The sequence below is a fragment of the Kogia breviceps genome, chromosome 4 (assembly GCF_026419965.1).
Source record: "Kogia breviceps isolate mKogBre1 chromosome 4, mKogBre1 haplotype 1, whole genome shotgun sequence".
NCBI classification, from domain to species: domain Eukaryota; kingdom Metazoa; phylum Chordata; class Mammalia; order Artiodactyla; family Physeteridae; genus Kogia; species Kogia breviceps.
Window position 1 is genome coordinate 42,914,544 of NC_081313.1, and position 19,254 is coordinate 42,933,797.

General features: G+C 40.7%; 1 protein-coding gene across 4 annotated transcripts in view; it reads right to left on the reverse strand.

Annotated features, from left to right (window-relative positions):
- Positions 1-2,313: 2,313 nt before the first annotated feature.
- The window catches only part of ANKRD55 (ankyrin repeat domain 55), a 422,110-nt gene continuing 405,169 nt past the window's right edge, over positions 2,314-19,254 (reverse strand). For 2 of the 4 annotated variants that reach the window (XM_067030988.1, XM_067030989.1), the window contains 4 exons: positions 17,286-17,453; positions 13,253-13,893; positions 5,360-5,452; positions 2,390-2,796 (listed from right to left, as the gene is read on the reverse strand). In XM_067030988.1, coding sequence (XP_066887089.1) covers positions 2,675-2,796; positions 5,360-5,452; positions 13,253-13,893; positions 17,286-17,453 — 1,024 coding nt within the window. In that variant the 3' untranslated portion in view covers positions 2,390-2,674. Of the gene's footprint in view, positions 2,797-5,359; positions 5,453-13,252; positions 13,894-17,285; positions 17,454-19,254 lie in introns of all 4 variants that reach the window. The other 2 variants (XM_059061147.2, XM_067030990.1) reach the window with 2 other exon arrangements.

Genomic DNA, 19,254 nt, shown 5'->3' on the forward strand with positions numbered 1-19,254 from the left:
CCAGAGGCCAAATCTGGGAAGTCAATGAATAAGTTGTATCAAAAGCCGAAGAGTTTCCAGTCAGCATGTTCATCCGGCATAGCTGTCACCAGAAGGACAAAGGTAGCTATCACATTAATATGTAAAAAACTGGCAATGTCTTGTTAATAAATCCCTAGCAAAAATTTTATTAACGGTGAATGGTAAATCACCTTGCAATTGCTAGTGGTCCACAGACTAGGAAAAATGAGAGCAATATTCACTTTATTGTGGTGGTCTGGAGCGGGATCTGCAATATCACCAAGGTATTCCTGTATTAGCTGTATTGCATTGGGCAAATTACTTATCACTCTCTGCGTTGGTTCCTTTTCTGTACTTGGGGGATATAGGTTGATGTAAAGATCCAAATGAAATAATGTATGCAAAGTTATGATCCTTAGCAATGAAGGGAAATATAAGTGGTAAAAGAACAACAAAAAAAATCATTTTAGAAGAAAGAGTTGCTTGAAAATTTTTTTAAGTTGGGCACAACTTGGTGAATACCTCTGATTTGGTTAGTAAAATACTGGCCGAGGAAGACTCTACCCCAAACAAGCAACTTTACCTAGAGACAAAAGGATAGCTGCTCTATTTAAGGAGGTGGTAGTGGGCGTACATTTCTTTTTCGTAGCTAAGCAAAGATTGTTAAATCAACTTGGATGGAAAGGTCCAACATTAGAAGATTCTGTGTGCATATATATAACTGCAAGTGTTGGGGGAATAGTGGGTTTTATACAGGGGTGTTTTGTTTTGTTTTGATTTATTGCTTTGACCTCTTAGCTCTCCACTGGGTGATCTCTTAGGGCCTGAGCTTTTGTTAGTGTGGTAATCTTTTGAATAATTCATAAATATTCTAATTCTCCCCTTTCCTGACACAAATGGAAGGCTTGCATTTCTCTATCCCCTTTGAAGTTAAGCATGTCCATATGACTTAATTTGGCAAATAAAATGTGAGAGGAAGTAATGAGACTCACCTCTGATTTTCTCTATTTTGGTGACCAAGGAAGTACAAGTTGAAATGGAATCTACATCAGCCAACTCTGCCAGTTGGAAATGGGACATGTATCGTGAATGAGAAAAAAAAATGTGTTAGCCAATGAGATTTTGGGGTTTATCACTGAAGCAGAGGCTAAGCTATCCCAGCTAGTCTAGGCAGTGTAGGGCCAGGTATCTACTTGTGGATGGACATGGATTCAGAAGTAGCTAGGTGACACAACTGAACAGCCTAACTGATACTTACAAAGAATGATTCTTCAAAGATAAAAATAGCCCACACACACACACAAAAAAAAGGAAGAAAGAAAGAAAGAAAAAAGAAAAGAAACCCTTCAGAATCTATGTCCTGAGAGCTCTTCCATTTGCACCAGGATTTGCTCTGCCTCTAGCTACTGTCTAGCTTGGGAGGTTGATCCATAGGCTTTCCCTTTTATAATCCCTGATTCAGATAACTATCATTAGCAAAACGAGACTGTGGACTAGTAACTTCTTCCACTATCACTTCTTACATCTCTCTACCTTGCCAACTCCCTATCTCCCTACTTCCTTCCCTTCCTTCTTTCCTAAAAAAAAAATTAGCTGAATGAGTGGCTAAGTATGTTCTAGGTATTGTACACATTTCTAGAAGTACAAAGCCAAATAACTGTGATTTGGCCTCAGAGGAGCTTCTATTTAGTTAATGGCACAGTCTGACCTCCCTAAATAAATAATACTAACATAAAATGGTAATGTTATACTTGAGATATTTGCTGAATAACATGCAGGCTTGGAAATAACATGCAGTGACTAAGATCTTACATTGCTAAACCTTGAACTTTCAATCAATCCAAACAATACACAAACATCTTAGTAAGGAGAGCTGCAGCTAGTAGTAGTCTTTCAAAGTTTGCTATGTCATAAGTATGGGAATGTCTTGTGTAGGCAGAGACCTTTATTTTGAAACAGAAAAAAGAATGATTAAATACGTAGAGTATTTGAGGAATGTATAAGGAATGTCTATTTCATTCTGTTAGGGCAGGATGTAGATCTTTCCAACTCACAAGATCTTCTCAGTGTCAGAACAATCAATCATACCTGAAAGTGACAATAGGTGGAAATAATTAAATAACAAAGTAGATACATAAACACTGTTAAGTGCTTTGGGCTCTAGCCAGGAGTTAACAATGTTAGAAAATACTTTGCAGATGATTATACACTTAAAAGCCATAAACACTGACTGATTAAAGAAATTTACTATTTTAATTTTAATTAAGTTTTGTTAGTCCAAACTAGAATTGCAATAAATGTAAAAAAACATGTATGGAATGTGCTTTCTTTTTTATTCAGCAAAGCAGACATTTTTTAAAAACATAAAATCATTCAAAAAACCCAGCAAACATGCCACAAAGCAAACCAAACACAGCTAAGTTTCCCTGATGATAACGTGTCGTGACTTTTTATTTTGGCGTGTAGAGGTCATGGAAACTCACAGACTTACAATATATGTACAAAGCTTCTAAGTGCTTATTTGGAACAAAGAATTTTGAGTTGTAAAACTATGAATGGCTTACAGAATGCAATTTACTAAATTAGTCTTTGTTCTTACAAAGTAATCTTATCCTTTGACAGTTGAAAATATATATAATCTGCATTTTTACAATCGGTGACCCACAGTCACTGATTAATTTTCATCATTGGTGGAACTGGCAGAGTTTTTACTCTCTTCAGCTGGTGGGCTGTGTCCCCGCTGGCTTGGAATAGCAGGAAGCACTCGGTTTGTCCATAGAGGTTCTCCAGATAGAACTGGGAGGAAAGAATAGAATGAAAAACTTTCAAGGTTTGCATCTCTCAGAGTCTCACAAGGAATGATGGCAGGAGAACTGTGTTATTTCTGAAGGAATGGAGGCCCTTCTAAGAAGCTTTTCTTGGGGAGAGCTAAACCGCAGGAGAAAGCCGTATCCATCTATTCAGGCTTTTACCACATGTAGTCAGGGGTGCCAAATACGCACAAATACAAGGCGGGGCCAAGTTTGATCAAAACATGATCAGGCTGTTCGTGCCTAGCAGAGCCTTCTTTTCCTTGGGTGGCATAGCCCTTGATGGCTAGGTCAGCACAAGGCTCTAAATAAGCCCCAAGGGGCTTCCCTGGCGGCGCAGTGGTTGAGAGTCCACCTGCCGATGCAGGGGACACGGGTTCGTGCCCCGGTCCGGGAAGATCCCACATGCCGCGGAGCGGCTGGGCCCGTGAGCCATGGCCTCTGAGCCTGCGCGTCCGGACCCTGTGCTCTGCAATGGGAGAGGCCACAACAGTGAAAGGCCCGCGTACCACAAAAAAACCAAAAAAACAAAACAAACAAAATAAGCCCCAAGACGTTTGTACTGTGCTTTTATGCAAAAGTCAAAAGGTTCTCAGGTTTCTTTTAGGAAAAGCACTGTACCTTTCCACTTCTTTTTCATAGAGCTACAGTTGATCAAAGATCTTTATCTTCCAGTCTCCTTAAATTTAATTGTTCAAAGCAAAGCCCCTGAGTTCTGCCAAAGAAAATCCCGTTACTTTGGCTTCCCCAAGCCACACCAGGATTCAAGGCTGAGTGATTCTTCCCTTAATTAGATGTCTCTGTGACTACATTTCTGCTTAAAGACAAGGTCAGACTTGAATTTCATTCAATGATTGAACTCACACCATCCAAAACTCCCTTCAGACAAATTAGTAAGGGCAAAGGAAATAATCTGTCAAGGCAGAGATCTTGGTTTGTGCTACTAACTCTGTGTGTGACCTTGGACAAATCTCTACCTCTCCCTTTCCTTATCTGAAAGAAGACAGAGTTGTACTAAGACTGCAGGGTTCTTTGTTTTTACCTAAAGGGTTCTAGAACTCTTGCTTTGTCCCATCTGAACTGTAGCCTGGGGCAGAAAAGATATATTGGATATTTACTCTGTGCAAACAGCTGCAAAGGGTTTTATGTACATAATCTCATTTAATCCTCTCAAGTCTTATCAGGTTGCACTATTCTTATAAGCTAAGTGAAGAAACTGAAGTACAGAAAGGTTAAGGAACTTGTCTTAAATAGGGCAGCTTCTAAATCATCTAACCTCTGCAATTAAGAAGATGTGGGGGGGGAGAGAGAGAGAGAGAGAGAGAGAGAGAGAGAGAGTGTGAATGTGTGTGTGTGTGTGTGTGTGTATGTGCACACAAGTGCTTGAGTACATGTTATAAAGGAGTGGGTTGGGATAGGAAGAACAGGAAGGAAGGAAATTAAAATCCAATGACTAGAGGCTTCCTTGGTGGTGCAGTGGTTGAGAGTCTGCCTGCCAATGCAGGGGACATGGCTTCAAGCCCTGGTCCGGGAGGATCCCACATGCTGCGGAGCAACTGGGCCCGTGCGCCACAGCTGCTGAGTCTGAGCTCTAGAGCCCGCGAGCCACAACTACTGAGCTCACATGCCACAACTACTGAAGCCCGCGTGCCTAGAGCCCGTGCTCCGCAACAAGAGGAGCCACTGCAATGAGAAGCCCTCGCACCGCAATGAAGAGTAGCCCCTGCTCGCCGCAACCAGAGAAAAAGCCCAAGCGCAGCAACGAAGACCCAACGCAGCCAAAAAAAAAAAAAAAAAAATCCAATACGTAATACCTGTTTCATGTGACAGCTGACTCGGTATCCTGTAATTTTGCTTCTGGCTCTGCTACTTACTACCTAAATAATGGGCAAGTTATGTGACCTCTCTGAACTCAGTTTTCTCATCTCTACTGCCTCAAAGTACAGATACAAGGATTTACAAACTCCAAATTTCTAGGCATGAGGCTCAGGAATCCCCTTTATAACAAGCACCCCAGATAATACTTAGGCACAGGCAAACTTGATCACTTGGTGAATAGAATATATTAACAGTTTATAATGTGAGAAGTTTTGCATAAAATAACACTAAAAGTAAAACTGATGAACAGCATCTACTTGATTATTCCTTTCTGCTTAGGAACGCACAGCCTGTGAGTGCAGAGGTAAGACACATTTCTATCTGTCCAACATAGTAAGGAAAACAATGTCAGGAAGCCAGTCTTAAGAGAAGAATTTTTAAAGCATTAAAGACATTAAATAGTATATAGCAAAATAAACTTCTGTTATTGTTTTTATAGTCCAAACACAAAAATTCCTCAAGGGAGGGAGTATTTTTTTAAACAAGCATTACCATGTTGGATGAAGCTTTAAAGACTGTCTCTATTTTATTTTCCTGTAATTTACAGGGTTTGGCGCCTGATGTTCTCTTGAAAAAAATGAAAGTAAACCAAAATAACATTTAGCCCTGTCTAGATGTGTTAACAGTGTTAACCTTTGCAAAGGAAGCTGAGGAAGATTCAAAATACTTACATTTTTGGTCTGGTAGGGGAGCCAGGTTGTTCCGGGTGAAAGGAAGATCCCAGATTTTAGGTCTGTTTGGGGAGAGATGCTGAAAATTTTGTCCTGGGGACAAACATATTTGCATCAATCATATGAGACTCAACCAAGTGCAAATTACAAAATCTAATGGATAAAAGAATCATAAAAGTTGTTATAGATCATGAAATTTATGATGTTAACAGCAACAACAACAAAATACTAATAGCTATACCATATTCAGTTTCTATCACATGCCAGTCACCGTTTAAATGAAAGGAAAAGGTATCAAAAATCATTTCTTGAGTAAACTATTTAAATAAAATTTTATAAACAAGCACAGTTGGCCATGTACTCTACAAAACTTAAAAGTTTGAAAAATAACATTGGGTATTAGTGTATCACATATTGGTCAATCTGGGTTGAATGAGTGGGTGATGAGTAGGATATATTCTTCTAGAGCTGTGTTTCTTAGTCCTGGCTGCACAGAGAAATTATCTGAGGAGTTTAAAAAAAGATGCTACTCTGGCTAAACACCACACTAAATAAATGAGTATCTCTGGGGCTGGGATAGGATGCCAGATTTTTGTCAGCTCCCAGGTGATTCTGATGTGAATCCAGGATTGAGACTCACTGATCTAGAAGATGGGAGCTGAGTGAAAGCACTTGGGAGATCTGGATGATCTAATTTAGATGACCAGTAGTTATGCTGGAGCTATGCATAACAGCTCTTAAATTTTCAGGAATTTTGTGAGCTGGCTGACATCATACTTGGTGGCTTCACATCAGCCATGGTGGCAGTATTTACATCAGGGAAATCAGCAAGTACTGATTTTTCTCTGAAGAGCCACCTATTAAACATTTATTAGCACATGACTGATTACAAGAGATGGATGTTCCAAACACGTGAAAACAGAAGGGACTACACAAAAGTTAAGTTAACAAGTTGACCAAATGGTATAATAAATAGGAGTTTGGGCTCTGGGGTCAGTCAGGATTAGGCTTAATTCCCAACTTGGGCAAGTGATGTTCTGTCTCTAAATCTCAATTTCCTCATCTGTAAAATGCTGAAAATAATTTTATCTGTCTTTTTCAGTTGTCATAAAGATTAGGAGAACAAAGGTAAAGCATTTAGCTTATAGAGTAAACAATAAACATTAGCAATTATGACAGTGTTATTCTGTGGCACGTTTAACATGATCTCCTGGGCAGTGGGGCATGTATTCATTTGATCTTTTGTGTAGTAGTCTAGTAGGAACCAGAATCACTACAGCAACACTCACAGGGTTTAAGTCCTCCGTTTGGGTAAAGCGCTCCTTAGAATAGGGGAAAAAAAGCATTAGCCAGGATCCACCTTCCATCTGCTTCGGTGAGTCCAGTGGTAGATTTGTGGGGGCAGTCATCTGAGCCGTGTCATTTGATGTCATTTGATGAATATTAAGCAAAATGTCTAGTCTCCTCAGTGGACATTTTGCCATTATATTTTTATTCCTTTGAACTTTGAAGGTTCAATAACCTCACAAGCCATTATTTAAAAAGAAAACAGTCCTAAGTAGAATTACAATAAAACCCATATCAGCCCATGCCTGATTATTCATCCATGAACACTTGAGCAGAAATTTGCAAAACCAAAAATGAGATAATGATAATTATGGATAATGCATATTGAGCACTTACTATTATCAAGGACTGGACTATCTGCTCTAGGCATAATCTCATTTAATCCTAACAATCACCTTCCCTTGTGAGATAGATACCATTATCATCCCCATTTTACAAATGAGGACAACTGTGGCTTGGAAAAGTTCTAAACTGTCTGCAAGATCACACGGTGGGAAATGTCACCCAGGCTCTGGACCTAAAATCCACACTATCCTGCCTCCTTAGGGGCCAAAGCAATGTTGATAGGATGGGAGAAGTGGCAGAGAAGGACTTCAGCAGTGATTTGGGAGGAGGTGGGAGGAGAGTTAAACTTTTTTCCACACTGGCAGTTTGCTCAGTTTTGAAGGACAAGGCAGAATGTGCGTAGTCCAAAGTTCTCTCATCTGTGCTGTAGGCACCTTCCGGGAGTGTCCAGCCTGTGGGGACAGGGCTGAGGACCACTGTCTTAGAATAAAAAGGCAGGAAATGTTTTCATCGTTAAATGAGGAAACACAAGTGAATGAAGATTAATAATAACTCAGCACTCATCTATTGCAAACTCACTGTATTCCAGAGCCTAGAGTACAAACAGAAGACAAGGTGCTCAGGAGCGGCTCATGGGAAGAGAGAGAGGTAAAGTTGTACTTTTGAAGGCCATGAGTAGTGCTGTGAGGGTATCAAAGGAGAAAGAAGGGTCCAGAGAGGTCAATGTGTCTTGAATCCCCTAGACCTCACTTGAACATCTGCTCTGCTACTTGCTAGCTAGCTCTGTGACCTTAGGTCGGTGGGCTAACCACTCTACTCCTCAATTTCTTCATCTCTAAAATGGGGATAAAAATTCCTCTCCTGCAGTGCTGTCGAAGGGGAAGTATGTGGTTCACTGCCCCAGAGGAGGCTTAACAAGGCAGAGATATTCTTTTATGATGGGTAGTAAAAATGGGTCACACCTCCTACAGCAGTCAGGGTAACTTCTACATAGGAGGCAAGTTTGGGGCTGGTTCTTAAAAGACTGTAGGAATCTGTCAAGCACACAGTGGATGGAAAGTAAAAATAACATGGGCAAAGACGTCATAGAGTAAAAAGGTATGTAGTTGTACAGGAACTGAGAGATATTCAAGGAACTGTTCAAGGGGATGGGGGTGGGAGGAAAGGATTTGAGATGGGAGGTGCAGAAGTTGAGAATGGGAAGTGAGGCCAGCCATGTCGGGAGGACTTTGTTTGCCAGCTAAAGAATCTGGCCTTCGTCCTGTTAAGATGCAAAGCTTCTGATGGGTTTAAACAGAGGTGGTCACAGCATCAGACCTACCTACTATCAGACCTGAGGAGGACAGTGCGTTGTTGCTGGGATACTCTAGAAAATACTGGAGAAGAAAGTTCTCTCTTGAGGGAGAAAGGAAGCAAACGCTTTCTTAGCTTCCTTGTGAAAGCTTGCAAATAACCAGGCTGGCAAACACCACAGAGCTTTCTGTTCAATTTTCTCTGAAAGCTGTTCTCAATGAATTAAGTTGATGTGCCCCACATTCCCTCATTAAGTTAAGTGCCTCATCCCGCATCTCTCTCCATCTAGCCCACTGACAGGTCTCAATAAATGTTAAGCAATAATCATTACAGCTAAATGTTCAGGGCTGCTGATGTAAGCACAGGACATTAGCTGCCAGGAATTCACACGGTAGCAATCACTGCTAGCCCATATTATTTCTACTAAACCCAGGCTGGGAAAAGAGAAAATCCAAAGTAAAGGGACCATCCAAGTTCAAGCCAGTGGTGCTGTGGTATGACTTATAGTATCCAACTGCTTTACTACTTTAGGTTTCAAATCAAGTATGGGAGCTCAGTGTAGAAACCTACTGAGTTTCAACCTGCCTAGACTAACAACTTAAACCCCTTAAGTGAACCCCCTCAACTGTACTCTGGAAGCTTCAGTAGTTCTAAAAACAACACCTCAAGTTGGGTTAAAAATATTCACAAAAATAAAATCTATAAGGCAGAGAGAAATCTTTTTATTTGGGGGAGTACAGTGTAATTTCTAAGAAAATCACATTGTAGGTAATTTGGTAAGCATACTAACAAACTGGACTTTGAGACTTAAAGAGAGAAATAGGTACATTGCCATGGGCTAACTTCCTATTTAGGAGGTCTCGGTTCAAGTTCTGAATATGTCCTTAGTGACATATTCAGAACAATTAGTTGTAAGACTGAGCAGATTCTAGGCCATGTAAATTATAACTGGAAAGGGCCTCATGAAACAAAATGGTCCCAGACTCTGTATCCAGAGGGTAGGAAAACTGTAGCCGAGAGAGATGACATGTCTTGCCCTATCAATCAGGGCTCATTCAGGAAAAAAGAGACTTCTTTAGGCCCTTGAAACAGACGGAATTTCATACAGAAAGGTGGTTATACTGGTTGGTGGAAAAGGTGAGAAGCCAGAGGACAGGGTAGAGGACAATCCAGAGATTAACCACAGCAGGAAGATGCAACCACTTCCAGGCTGGAGTGATAACGGGAAGAGTTGGTATTACCAAGGCTCAGAAGCTAGTGGGAGCCAGAACCACAGAGTGAGGGGCTTTGTGGAGGAAGTGGGAGGAATTGGAACCCCTGCTGGAGAATCCATAGCAAGCAGAGGGACACTGTGTAGAACTACACTTGTTTTCCTCTTTCTCCTGCTCTTATTCTTTTGCCAGTGCCTCTTGGTACTTGGCCAAAAGTACCTGGAAGCAGCTGCAAGGGAGCCTGGGAAGTGTAGTTTCCTGAGATACAAAGTAGAGCTGGAGGGAAGAGACTAGATCTGAGAGCAAAAAGGCAGCTGACTAGCACATTTACTTAAATGTCATCATCTTTTAAACAAAGGTCATCTGTAGCTTGTGTCTAAGGCATAGTGCTTAGCATAGGGCCTGGCACATAGTTAAAAAAAAAAAAAAGCACAAATGTGTATGTGTGTATAGTACTATGCTCAATCACTGTTCTAAGTATTTTATATGTATCAATTTGTTTAACCTTAACAGCAACTCACAGCCCTACATGTTAGGTACTTCCTCCCATTTTTTTTTTTTTCTGTACGCGGGCCTCTCACTGCTGTGGCCTCTCCCACTGCGGAGCACAGGCTCCAGATGTGCAGACTCAGCGGCCATGGCTCACGGGCCCAGACTCTCCATGGCATGTGGGATCTTCCTGGACCGGGGCACGAACCCGCGTGCCCTGCATCGGCAGGCAGACTCCCAACCACTGCGCCACCAGGGAAGCCCCCTCCCATTTTTGACATGAAGAAACAACAGCTCAGAGAGATTCAGTAACAGCAAGTAAATGAGACAGTCAGAATTTGAACCCAGATAGTGTGACTTTAGAATCCCTCTCTTGGGGCAATTCCCTGGCAGTCCAGTGGTTAGGAGCTGGCTCTTTCACTGCCGTGGTCCCAGATTTGATTCCTGGTCAGGGAACTAAATCCCATAAGCCGTGTGGTGCAGCCAAAAAAAAAACAAAAACAAAAACAAAAAGAATCCCTTTCTTAACCACTGGATGTGCTGTGCTGCCTCTTCATAAATCAGGATAATAGACATTATCCTTTAAAGACATTATCCATTAAAGAATGAGTGAAAGAACTAAGGTCCTTTCCGTTTAAAACTCTTATGATTTTGTATCTAAACATGAGAAGAAAATCAATTTAAAGTGAGTTGTATAATCAGTTTAGCAAATCCATGTACCTTAAAGTTCATTTATAGGCTGAAGATTCTTGGGAGTTTATCTTGTCATGACTCAGTTACCTACAATGGCTCCTAGTTATTATCAGCAGCTCCTAGTTATTATCAGCATTCAAAAACATTGGTTGAAAAAAATAAATGCTTTGGTACAGGCATGGCTAATTATTTGACATTCCCTTGGAGAATTCTGCTTCTCCTTTTCTGCTTTTCTGCCCCATAGGACTTTTCAAGTTACTTCATTGGAAAAGTGAAACAAATCCTCAAACCAATTTATTGAATTTCCTTTTATTTTAAATAATATAGAAGGTTTTAGATGGCACATGTGACAGAATCTACTAGTTCTCTATCCAATATCTATTCTTTTTTTCCTCCTAGAAACAAAAATCCAATTTTGGAGGGACGGTCATGTGCCCAGTTAAAAGGATCCAATTCCCAGTCTCCCGTGCAGACAGTCATGATCATGTGACAAAAGTTGTGGCCAACAAAATGGAAGCAGACTGTGGAATTTATGGCAGATAACTTATTAATGGGAGCTAATTCAGCTGGCGGACGGACATCCATTTCCGCCCCCCCCACTCCTTCCTTCCCCGTGCTCTGTCAGACATTATGAAATGTGAAATGATCCGAAGGATGAAAGGCATAGGTTAAGTTGTAGAGCATACAGATGGAAGGAGCCTGGGTCTCTGGTGATCATGGATTCACCAAGCACCTGGGAATCATCACCTTTGACTACTTTCATATGAGAGTAATAAACTTCTATGCTGTTTAAGCCACTGTTACTTTGGATTTCTGTTACAGGCAGATGAACCCAATCCTGACTGATATAGAAAAGACAGCCCAAGGCTGTCCTGGGAACAGAAAAAGAACAAGACTTTCACAAATTTCAAAAAATTTTCAAAAAGAAGATATTAGCCAAGACAGGACTAACTCCAGAAAGCAGGCTGTCAAGGCCCTGGAGGCCACCAAAGTGTCAAAGACAGCAGATCAATATCTTTTCTTCCTCACCTTTCTGCAGAACACAAGGAAAAACTACCCACGCTTCAGTGCTTAGTGGAGGAAGTAAAATCTTGAGGGAAGTTTTTCTCAGGAAATAGCCTTCATGTGTTTATTCCTATCTATCCTGTGCTTAAAAACATATAAATATGTATGAGGGAAGCCATACTCTACCTCACAGGTTTCAGACATCAGGCACATGAAGATGAGTGAGGAGAGCCAGACTCATGCTGCATATTAAATGGGAAGGAATATTCCTTATTTCCAAAGATATACTGTGCTCCTCTACTTCTTAAAATATACATAGCCCTCTTGGGCTTTCATTTTTCTACTTCTGAAAGAAATATGCGTTCAAGCAATATATCATTTTTCCTCTTAACCCTACGATAAGAAAAACAACAACAGAAACTTGTTGATAAAGAACAACTGACACTCCACGGAGAGATACTGGAGAGTGGTGCAGAGTGGGGTGAACTGGGGACAGTGATGTCCAAGTGATGTCTATGGGGATAGTGGTTACTCATATCCAGGCAATTATCGCCAAGTGAAATTTGCGTTCAGTGTTGCCAGACTTTTCAATTTCTCAAGAGAAGCTAGAGTTGTAAATTTTTATGTAAAACTTCATGATTTTTAAATATTAGTAATTAATTCACTTGATTACTGAATTAGTAATGAACTGACTTTGGAAGCTGTTTTGCAGCCTCTGCTTTAGAATGATAGTTCTTAATCTCTGGTATACATCAGGATCACCCGGAGGCCATTAAAAAAAATAAATAAGAACCTTAGTGTGATACATTTGTTTAACACAAATGTTAAATGGGAAAATACGTACGTATATATTGCTTGCATGTGTATAAAAATATAGATTCTTTAGTGTGATACACTTATTTACAATGTATATATACATATATATTTAAATATGTATAAAATATCTCTGGAAGGTAAACAAAAAATTAGTAACATAGCTTTGGATGAGGGGCACTCAGTAGCTGGGGCAAGAGGCAGGAGGGAGCATTGCCATGTAACCCTTTGGTGTGTATGGAGACCTGAGCCACACATGTGTGAATGTGTTCTCTTTCTACACGTATACATAGAAGGCATGGCCATTTTCCCTTTTGCCTCACCAAGATCTTGGTTCAGTAGACCTGGAGTGGTCATTGAACACATGATTTAAAAACAAACAATCACACAAACAAATCAACCCCTCATAGGTGATCTTGCCAAGTATCCCTGCTTAAGAATACTTGCTAGTGGAAACAGTAATATTCCTGCTCTAATCTGTCAGTCACCACACATATCTGCTGTGATGAGATAAGATGAGAAGGCACATACTTTTACTTGACGATTGCTCTCAAGGTGGAAAAGCAGACTGTTTCCATAGCCTGGAAATCCTGAATCCAGTAGACTCAAGGGAAAAAGGTAGCCTAATCACCCATTTCCATTCTGACCCTGTCCTCTAGGCTACCTACTCTCACTCCAGTTCCTAACCCAGGACTGCATGACACATTTCTTGTATAGAATCTGTCAGAAATGAGAAAGAAGGAAGCAGGGACATTACCTGATGAAGGATTATGCAGATGAGGAAGATGTGGCGGCCCTGACACCTCCTGGTGACTGGATCTGCTGGTAAGCAACCTGCCTAGCAGCTTATCAGAAGAAGACACAGTCCAAGCTTTATAGAACACCTGGTTATCTAGCAATACCTGGCAGCCAGTTCTGTTATTCAATAAATCCTGCTCACTCCAGCTTTTCTGAGATTGCTGGGCAGCATGATGAGTACCAGAGCTCAGGCCAGCATGGGAAGTGGCCCCCTGGGAGGATGTCAGGAAGTTATGGCCTAGGGTGATGGGTGGGAGACTCTGCGTTCTGATTGGTGGAAGCCCTTTATGGGCCAGAGGCTTCTTTTCTGGCAAGTGATATTTTGAATTCTCCAAGGTCCTCTTCTTAAAGTCAACCGTAGCCACCTGATCACCAGGCTGTTCTTGGCAGTTGGTATCCATGTTGCTGTCAAAGGTGGTGATGATGTCATCAACTTCCGAGGTGGGCTCCCCGCTGTGCCAGCCCCTGCTGTGGTCTCTCTGATAGGTCCTCTGCTCTTCTTTTTTGTTCCTGCAGAAGATCTGATTGAGCATGCTGAATCGTCCCTCCTTCTTCTGGGGTCTACTCTTCTGGGAAGGAAGGGGTCGAGTAGGCTCTGTTCTATGGGAGTATAAAATAACAAGGATGCTATGTGAGGGCAGGAAGTGGAGACACCAGCTGTAACCCCACAACAGACCTCCCTCTATTCCATCCAGCTGAGCAGGTTGTCTGAGATGATCCAAAGACACTCGAAGCCCTCTCAAGTCCAAGGTGATGTGCAAGAGCTGCTCACAACCTCCTTGGCCATCCCCTTCCTTGCCATGGTCAGTTCTCTGTCCAGTTAGAACATTTCTTAGTTAGATTTCACCTGCTCCCTCAGGAACTATCCTTTCAAAATTTGTTTTCTCCCAGGGACCAAGTAAGCTGAAAATACCTCAAAGTATTACTGTTCTCACTTCTTAAGGACAGTCAGTAGGAGGTGCAAGCTTTAAGTCAAAGAGATGAAGGCCAAATGTGGAGTTAAGGCTTCAACTAGCAGCAGCAGGGTGGAGGCTGCAGATGTGGGGGGAGTGTGATTTTAGGCTCTCTCCGAAAGGGATCCCAGGAGATCTGGGCAGAGCTCTGATAGTATCCCCCTTAGGAAGCCTGCCCATTTTATGCTGTTTGTGTGTTGTTTCTTGTTGAGCTTTTACTAAATTTCCTATTGAAAAAGTGTACTAAAGGAAGCTGAGGAGAGAAGCTTTTGTCTGGGCTTCAGCTGCAGAAGAGGAAGTGTGTATGCCAGAGGTTGGGCGTAGCAGCAGAAGAAAATGAGCAATGCCCAATGAGCAGGCAATTTCTAAAGGAAAAAACGGTCAGCAGATGTCCGGCTGGCTCTAGTGTGGAGAGTTTCCCTGAGGCACTATTCTGTTTTTGTTCCTTGGAAAATTCTGTGTTGTTCTCTTCTGAGGCCACAATTGATTTAATGCTTTCTGTGGTATGAGTTAATGATGAAACCTGACTGTGTTCATGCCCTAAAAGCCAGATTGCAACATTATTCTTTGGAGTGAGATATTGTAATATGTAATTTGAAAAAAATCACCCCTCATTTTGGCTGCATATAATGAATGGTTTTTGTTTTTGTTTTTTTTCTGCAGGTCACACAGTGTATAATTGAATCTTTATTCCTGTGATATATTTTTTATCCTCCTTTCACCTTCCAATAGGCTTTTTGAAATATTAAACACAACTTCTGGACTCCTGATACTACCAGAGAGAACCCCAGGAGATCTCGAGCATTCTTTCAAGTTTCCCCATACAGAATATGCCCCTGTGCTAACTGATGCTACTTCAGCATGTTCTACAAACAATCTCCTCCTCCTCTTAAAGTTGTGATTTTGGCCAGTGGGTCTCAAAGTATGGTCCACTGAACCTGGAGCTGAGGGCCCTGACAGTCTTCAGAGTTTCATGAGGTTTAACCTATATTCATAATAATATCAAGATGTTGTTTTTTTCACTGGTCTGCTTTTTACACCAAGGGTGCAAGAGAGCAAGTGGGTGAAACTGTGGGCTCCTTGGCACAAATCAAGGTAGTAACAACAATAAACTTTCATTAAGAAAACTGCCATTAAACTTAATAATGTCCAGTAAATGTTATTAATTTTACTAAATATTGATCCTTGAGATACATTTTTTTGATAAAATAGGAAGTACTCATAAACAATTCTACTATATACTGAAGTACGATGGTTGTTTTGAGGTAAAACATTTGTGCCGTTGTTTGAGCTGCTAGCTGGACTAGATACTTTTTTCATTAAACATGATTTTTTTTTTTTTTTTTTTTCGGTACGCAGGCCTCTCACTGCCGTGGTCTCTCCCATTGCGGAGCACAGGCTCTGGACGCGCAGGCTCAGCGGCCATGGCTCACGGGCCCAGCCGCTCCGCGGCATGTGGGATCCTCCCGGACCGAGGCACGAACCCGTGTCCCCTGCATTGGCAGGCGGACTCTCAACCACTGCGCCACCAGGTAAGCCCTGAAACATGATTTTTATGGCTTAGAGACAAGCTGTGGTTATTTGGAGTTGGGCATTTGATTTCCCAAAAATGAACAAAGTGAGCCTGTCATTTCAAGGTACACCATTGACATTAATTGTTGCCAATGACAAAAATCTAGCTTTCAAGCAAAAATTAGAATTTTAGAAAATCTGTACGCACACTGTGAGCTTGACAGCTTCCTGATACATAGAGGCTTTTCTGATGAGATCAGTGGTGATATTAACAAATGTGATTTTTTTTCTGGTAGTGTATAATGAAATGTACTATTTGGAAGATCCCCATAACTAAGTAAACCAATATTTTCCAAATGACCAATGCAAGATATTATAAAATCATGCATAGATGTAAGACACATTTAAAGTGCTAGAGATACGAATGGATTTTAATGTAACAGAATTCAAAAACTTCACTGATATGGTGACAGAGTCCACATTGCCACTAAGCTTTAGAAAACTACTACTTGTCAAGGTTTGGTGTAGTATCAAAGGAAAAGTATCCACAGTTATCTGAAAAGGCTCTTGAAATACTCCTCCCTTTTTCACCTACATATCTATGTGAGGCCAGATTGTTTTCATACACTTCAGTCAAAACAATACTGCAATGGATTGAATGCAGAAGCAGATGTGGGAATGCAGCTGTATTCTATTAAGCTTCTATAAAGATATCAAAAAGATTCAAAGAGCAAAGGAGAACAAAACTGCTCTTCTCATTACATTTTTTTGGTTTGTTTTGAAGAATGGGTTATTTTTTAACTAAAAATATGGTATTAATGTTAACTTGTAAATGTATTACTTTAAATTAATAACAAAATATTTTTTCAAAAGTTTCTCAGGTTTAATTTCTAATGCCATAAATATTGATAGGTGTAACTCATATAAACAAAAGCTCTTTAGGGTCCTCCATAAGTTTTGAGTGGAAAAGGGTCCTGAGAACAAAAAGTTGGAGAAACGCTGATTTAGGCAAAAGAGCAATTAAGGGTATATGGCATACTCTAGGGCCTGCGTGCCAGTACTACTGAGCCCACGTGCTGCAACTACTGAAGCCCGTGCGCCTAGAACCCATGCTCCTCAACAAGAGAAGCGAACGCAATGAGAAGCCTGCTCACTGCAACAGCGTAGTCCCCACTCGTCGCAACTACAGAAAGCCTACGTGCAGCAACGAAGACTCAATGCAGCCAGAAATAAATAAATAAATAAATAAATAAATAAATAAATAGCATATGGCATAAAGGGATGAGGAAAGGGAGAAAAAGGAAAGAAGAGATTAGAGTTCAGTGAATATTAGGCTGATGGATTCAGGCTTACTACTATCATTTTGCTCCACAGCGTCAAGGACATGTCATTACATGTTAGATAATGGCAAGCACGGTTATTAAGTTATTGCTGGTTTTCTGCTAGTTTGGGCAGTTTAAACAATTTCATCCAATTTTATAAATCTTTGAGAGGAAGAAAAAAATGAGTGCCTCCTGGTGCGCTCACCTGCTCTCTTGGGAGAGTAGCTTGACACAGGCCGTGTGGTCGCAGTACAGGGCATAGGCCAGGGGTGTGCTCTCACTGATGTCTCGCAGGTTGCTGTCTATGCCCAGCTCCAGCAGTGACTGCACACAGTCTGCCTTTCCTGCAGCTGCAGCCCAGTGCAGAGGTGTCCTGGGGGACCACAGGGGAACAGCATTAAGTGTCTGAGCACATGAATGGTACAGGTTACTTAGCTGGCAACAGCTCCTGCTTGAAGCTGGGACGTGGCAGGAAAGACTTGTTGCAATTTACAGTGTGGAAATGGTATGTATTAAATGGGGCTTCAGGATGATGGTGTATATGTGTAAGGGCCTCTCCTCTAATTCTGATATTCTGTGGCCTTCCACCTGCTTTGGTCTTTCTGAGAATTTTCTAGAAGAGGAAGTAGTGGGTCAAAGGGTATGAACAATCATAAGGCTCTTTATACATAGTGCCAAACTGCCTTCCAAAAAAACTGGCTCAATCTCTCCTCCTACCAGCTGTGTCCCTACTCCTTCCCAATATTGTATTATCACCATCTTTAAAGATCTTTGCCAACTTGGTAGGCAAAATGGTACTTCAGTGTTGTTTTCTTCTGCATTTCTTTAATTAATAGTGGGGAAGAACTTTTGAAATATATGTTTATTTGCCATTTGAGTTTCTTCATTGAAATGATTCTTAATGCCCTATGCCCATTTTTCTATTAGATTATTAGTTTTTCTTACTAATTTATATGGGCTTTAAAAATATTTAAGGTATCAGGCTTCCCTGGTGGTGCAGTGGTTGAGAGTCTGCCTGCTGACGCAGGGGATGCGGGTTCGTGTCCCTGTCCGGGAAGATCCCACATGCCGGGGAGCGGCTAGGCCCATGAGCCATGGCTGCTGAGCCTGCGCGTCTGAAGCCTGTGCTCCGCAAAGGGAGAGGCTACAACAGTGAGAGGCCCGCGTACCGCAAGAAAAAAAAACAATTTAAGGTATCTTTTTCTTCTAGGTTATGTTTATGAAAACATTTTCTCTAATTTGTTACTTAGCTTTTAATTTTTTAGTGATTTTCCATACAAAATTTTAAGGAATAATCACATTTACTTACCTCTTCATTTTTGGTTTGTTTCATGATTTTATGTTTTAGAAAGTCCTTCATCAGCCAGAAGGTGGATGAATATTCATCAGTGTTTAAACCTTGTTAAATGGCAAAACTATTATTTTCTTAAGGAAGGAAAAAAAAAAAAAAGCCAGAGACTGGGAGAAAATATTTGCAAACTGCACATTCAGCAAAGAATTTGTATTCAGAATATGTAAAGTATTCCAAAACTGAATAAAAAAATATGCACGCCAATTAAATTAGCAAAAGATCTGAACACTTTATCAAAGAAGATGCATAAATGGTAAATAAGCACGTGAAAACATGCTCAATAACATTTGTCATTAGAGAAATGCAAATTAAAACACAATGGATACAACTACATATTTATTTAAATGGCTAAAATTAAGAAAAAATAAAAAGAATGTGTGTGTGTGTGTGTGTGTGTGTGTGTGTGTGTGTGTGTGTGTGTGTGTAACTGAGTCACTTTGCTGTACAGCAGAGATAGGTACAACATTGTAAATCAACTATACTTCAATTAAAAGAAAAATTTGAAAAAAAAAAAACAACCCAAACCTGGCAATACCAAAGGCTGATGAAGATTCAGGGCCACCTGAACTTTTATACATTTTTGGTGGGAATACAAAATGGAAACAGTCACACCAGAAAATAGTTTGTCAGTTCCTTCTAAAGTTAAACATACTTACCATATGACCAAGCAATCTCACTTCTAATGAAAATTTATGTTCACACAGAAATTTATACACAAATGTTTATAGCAGCGTTATTCATAATTGCCCCAAACTGTAAACAACCCAATGTCCTTCAATGGGTAAATGGACAAACAAACTATAGTTCATCCACAAAATTGAAT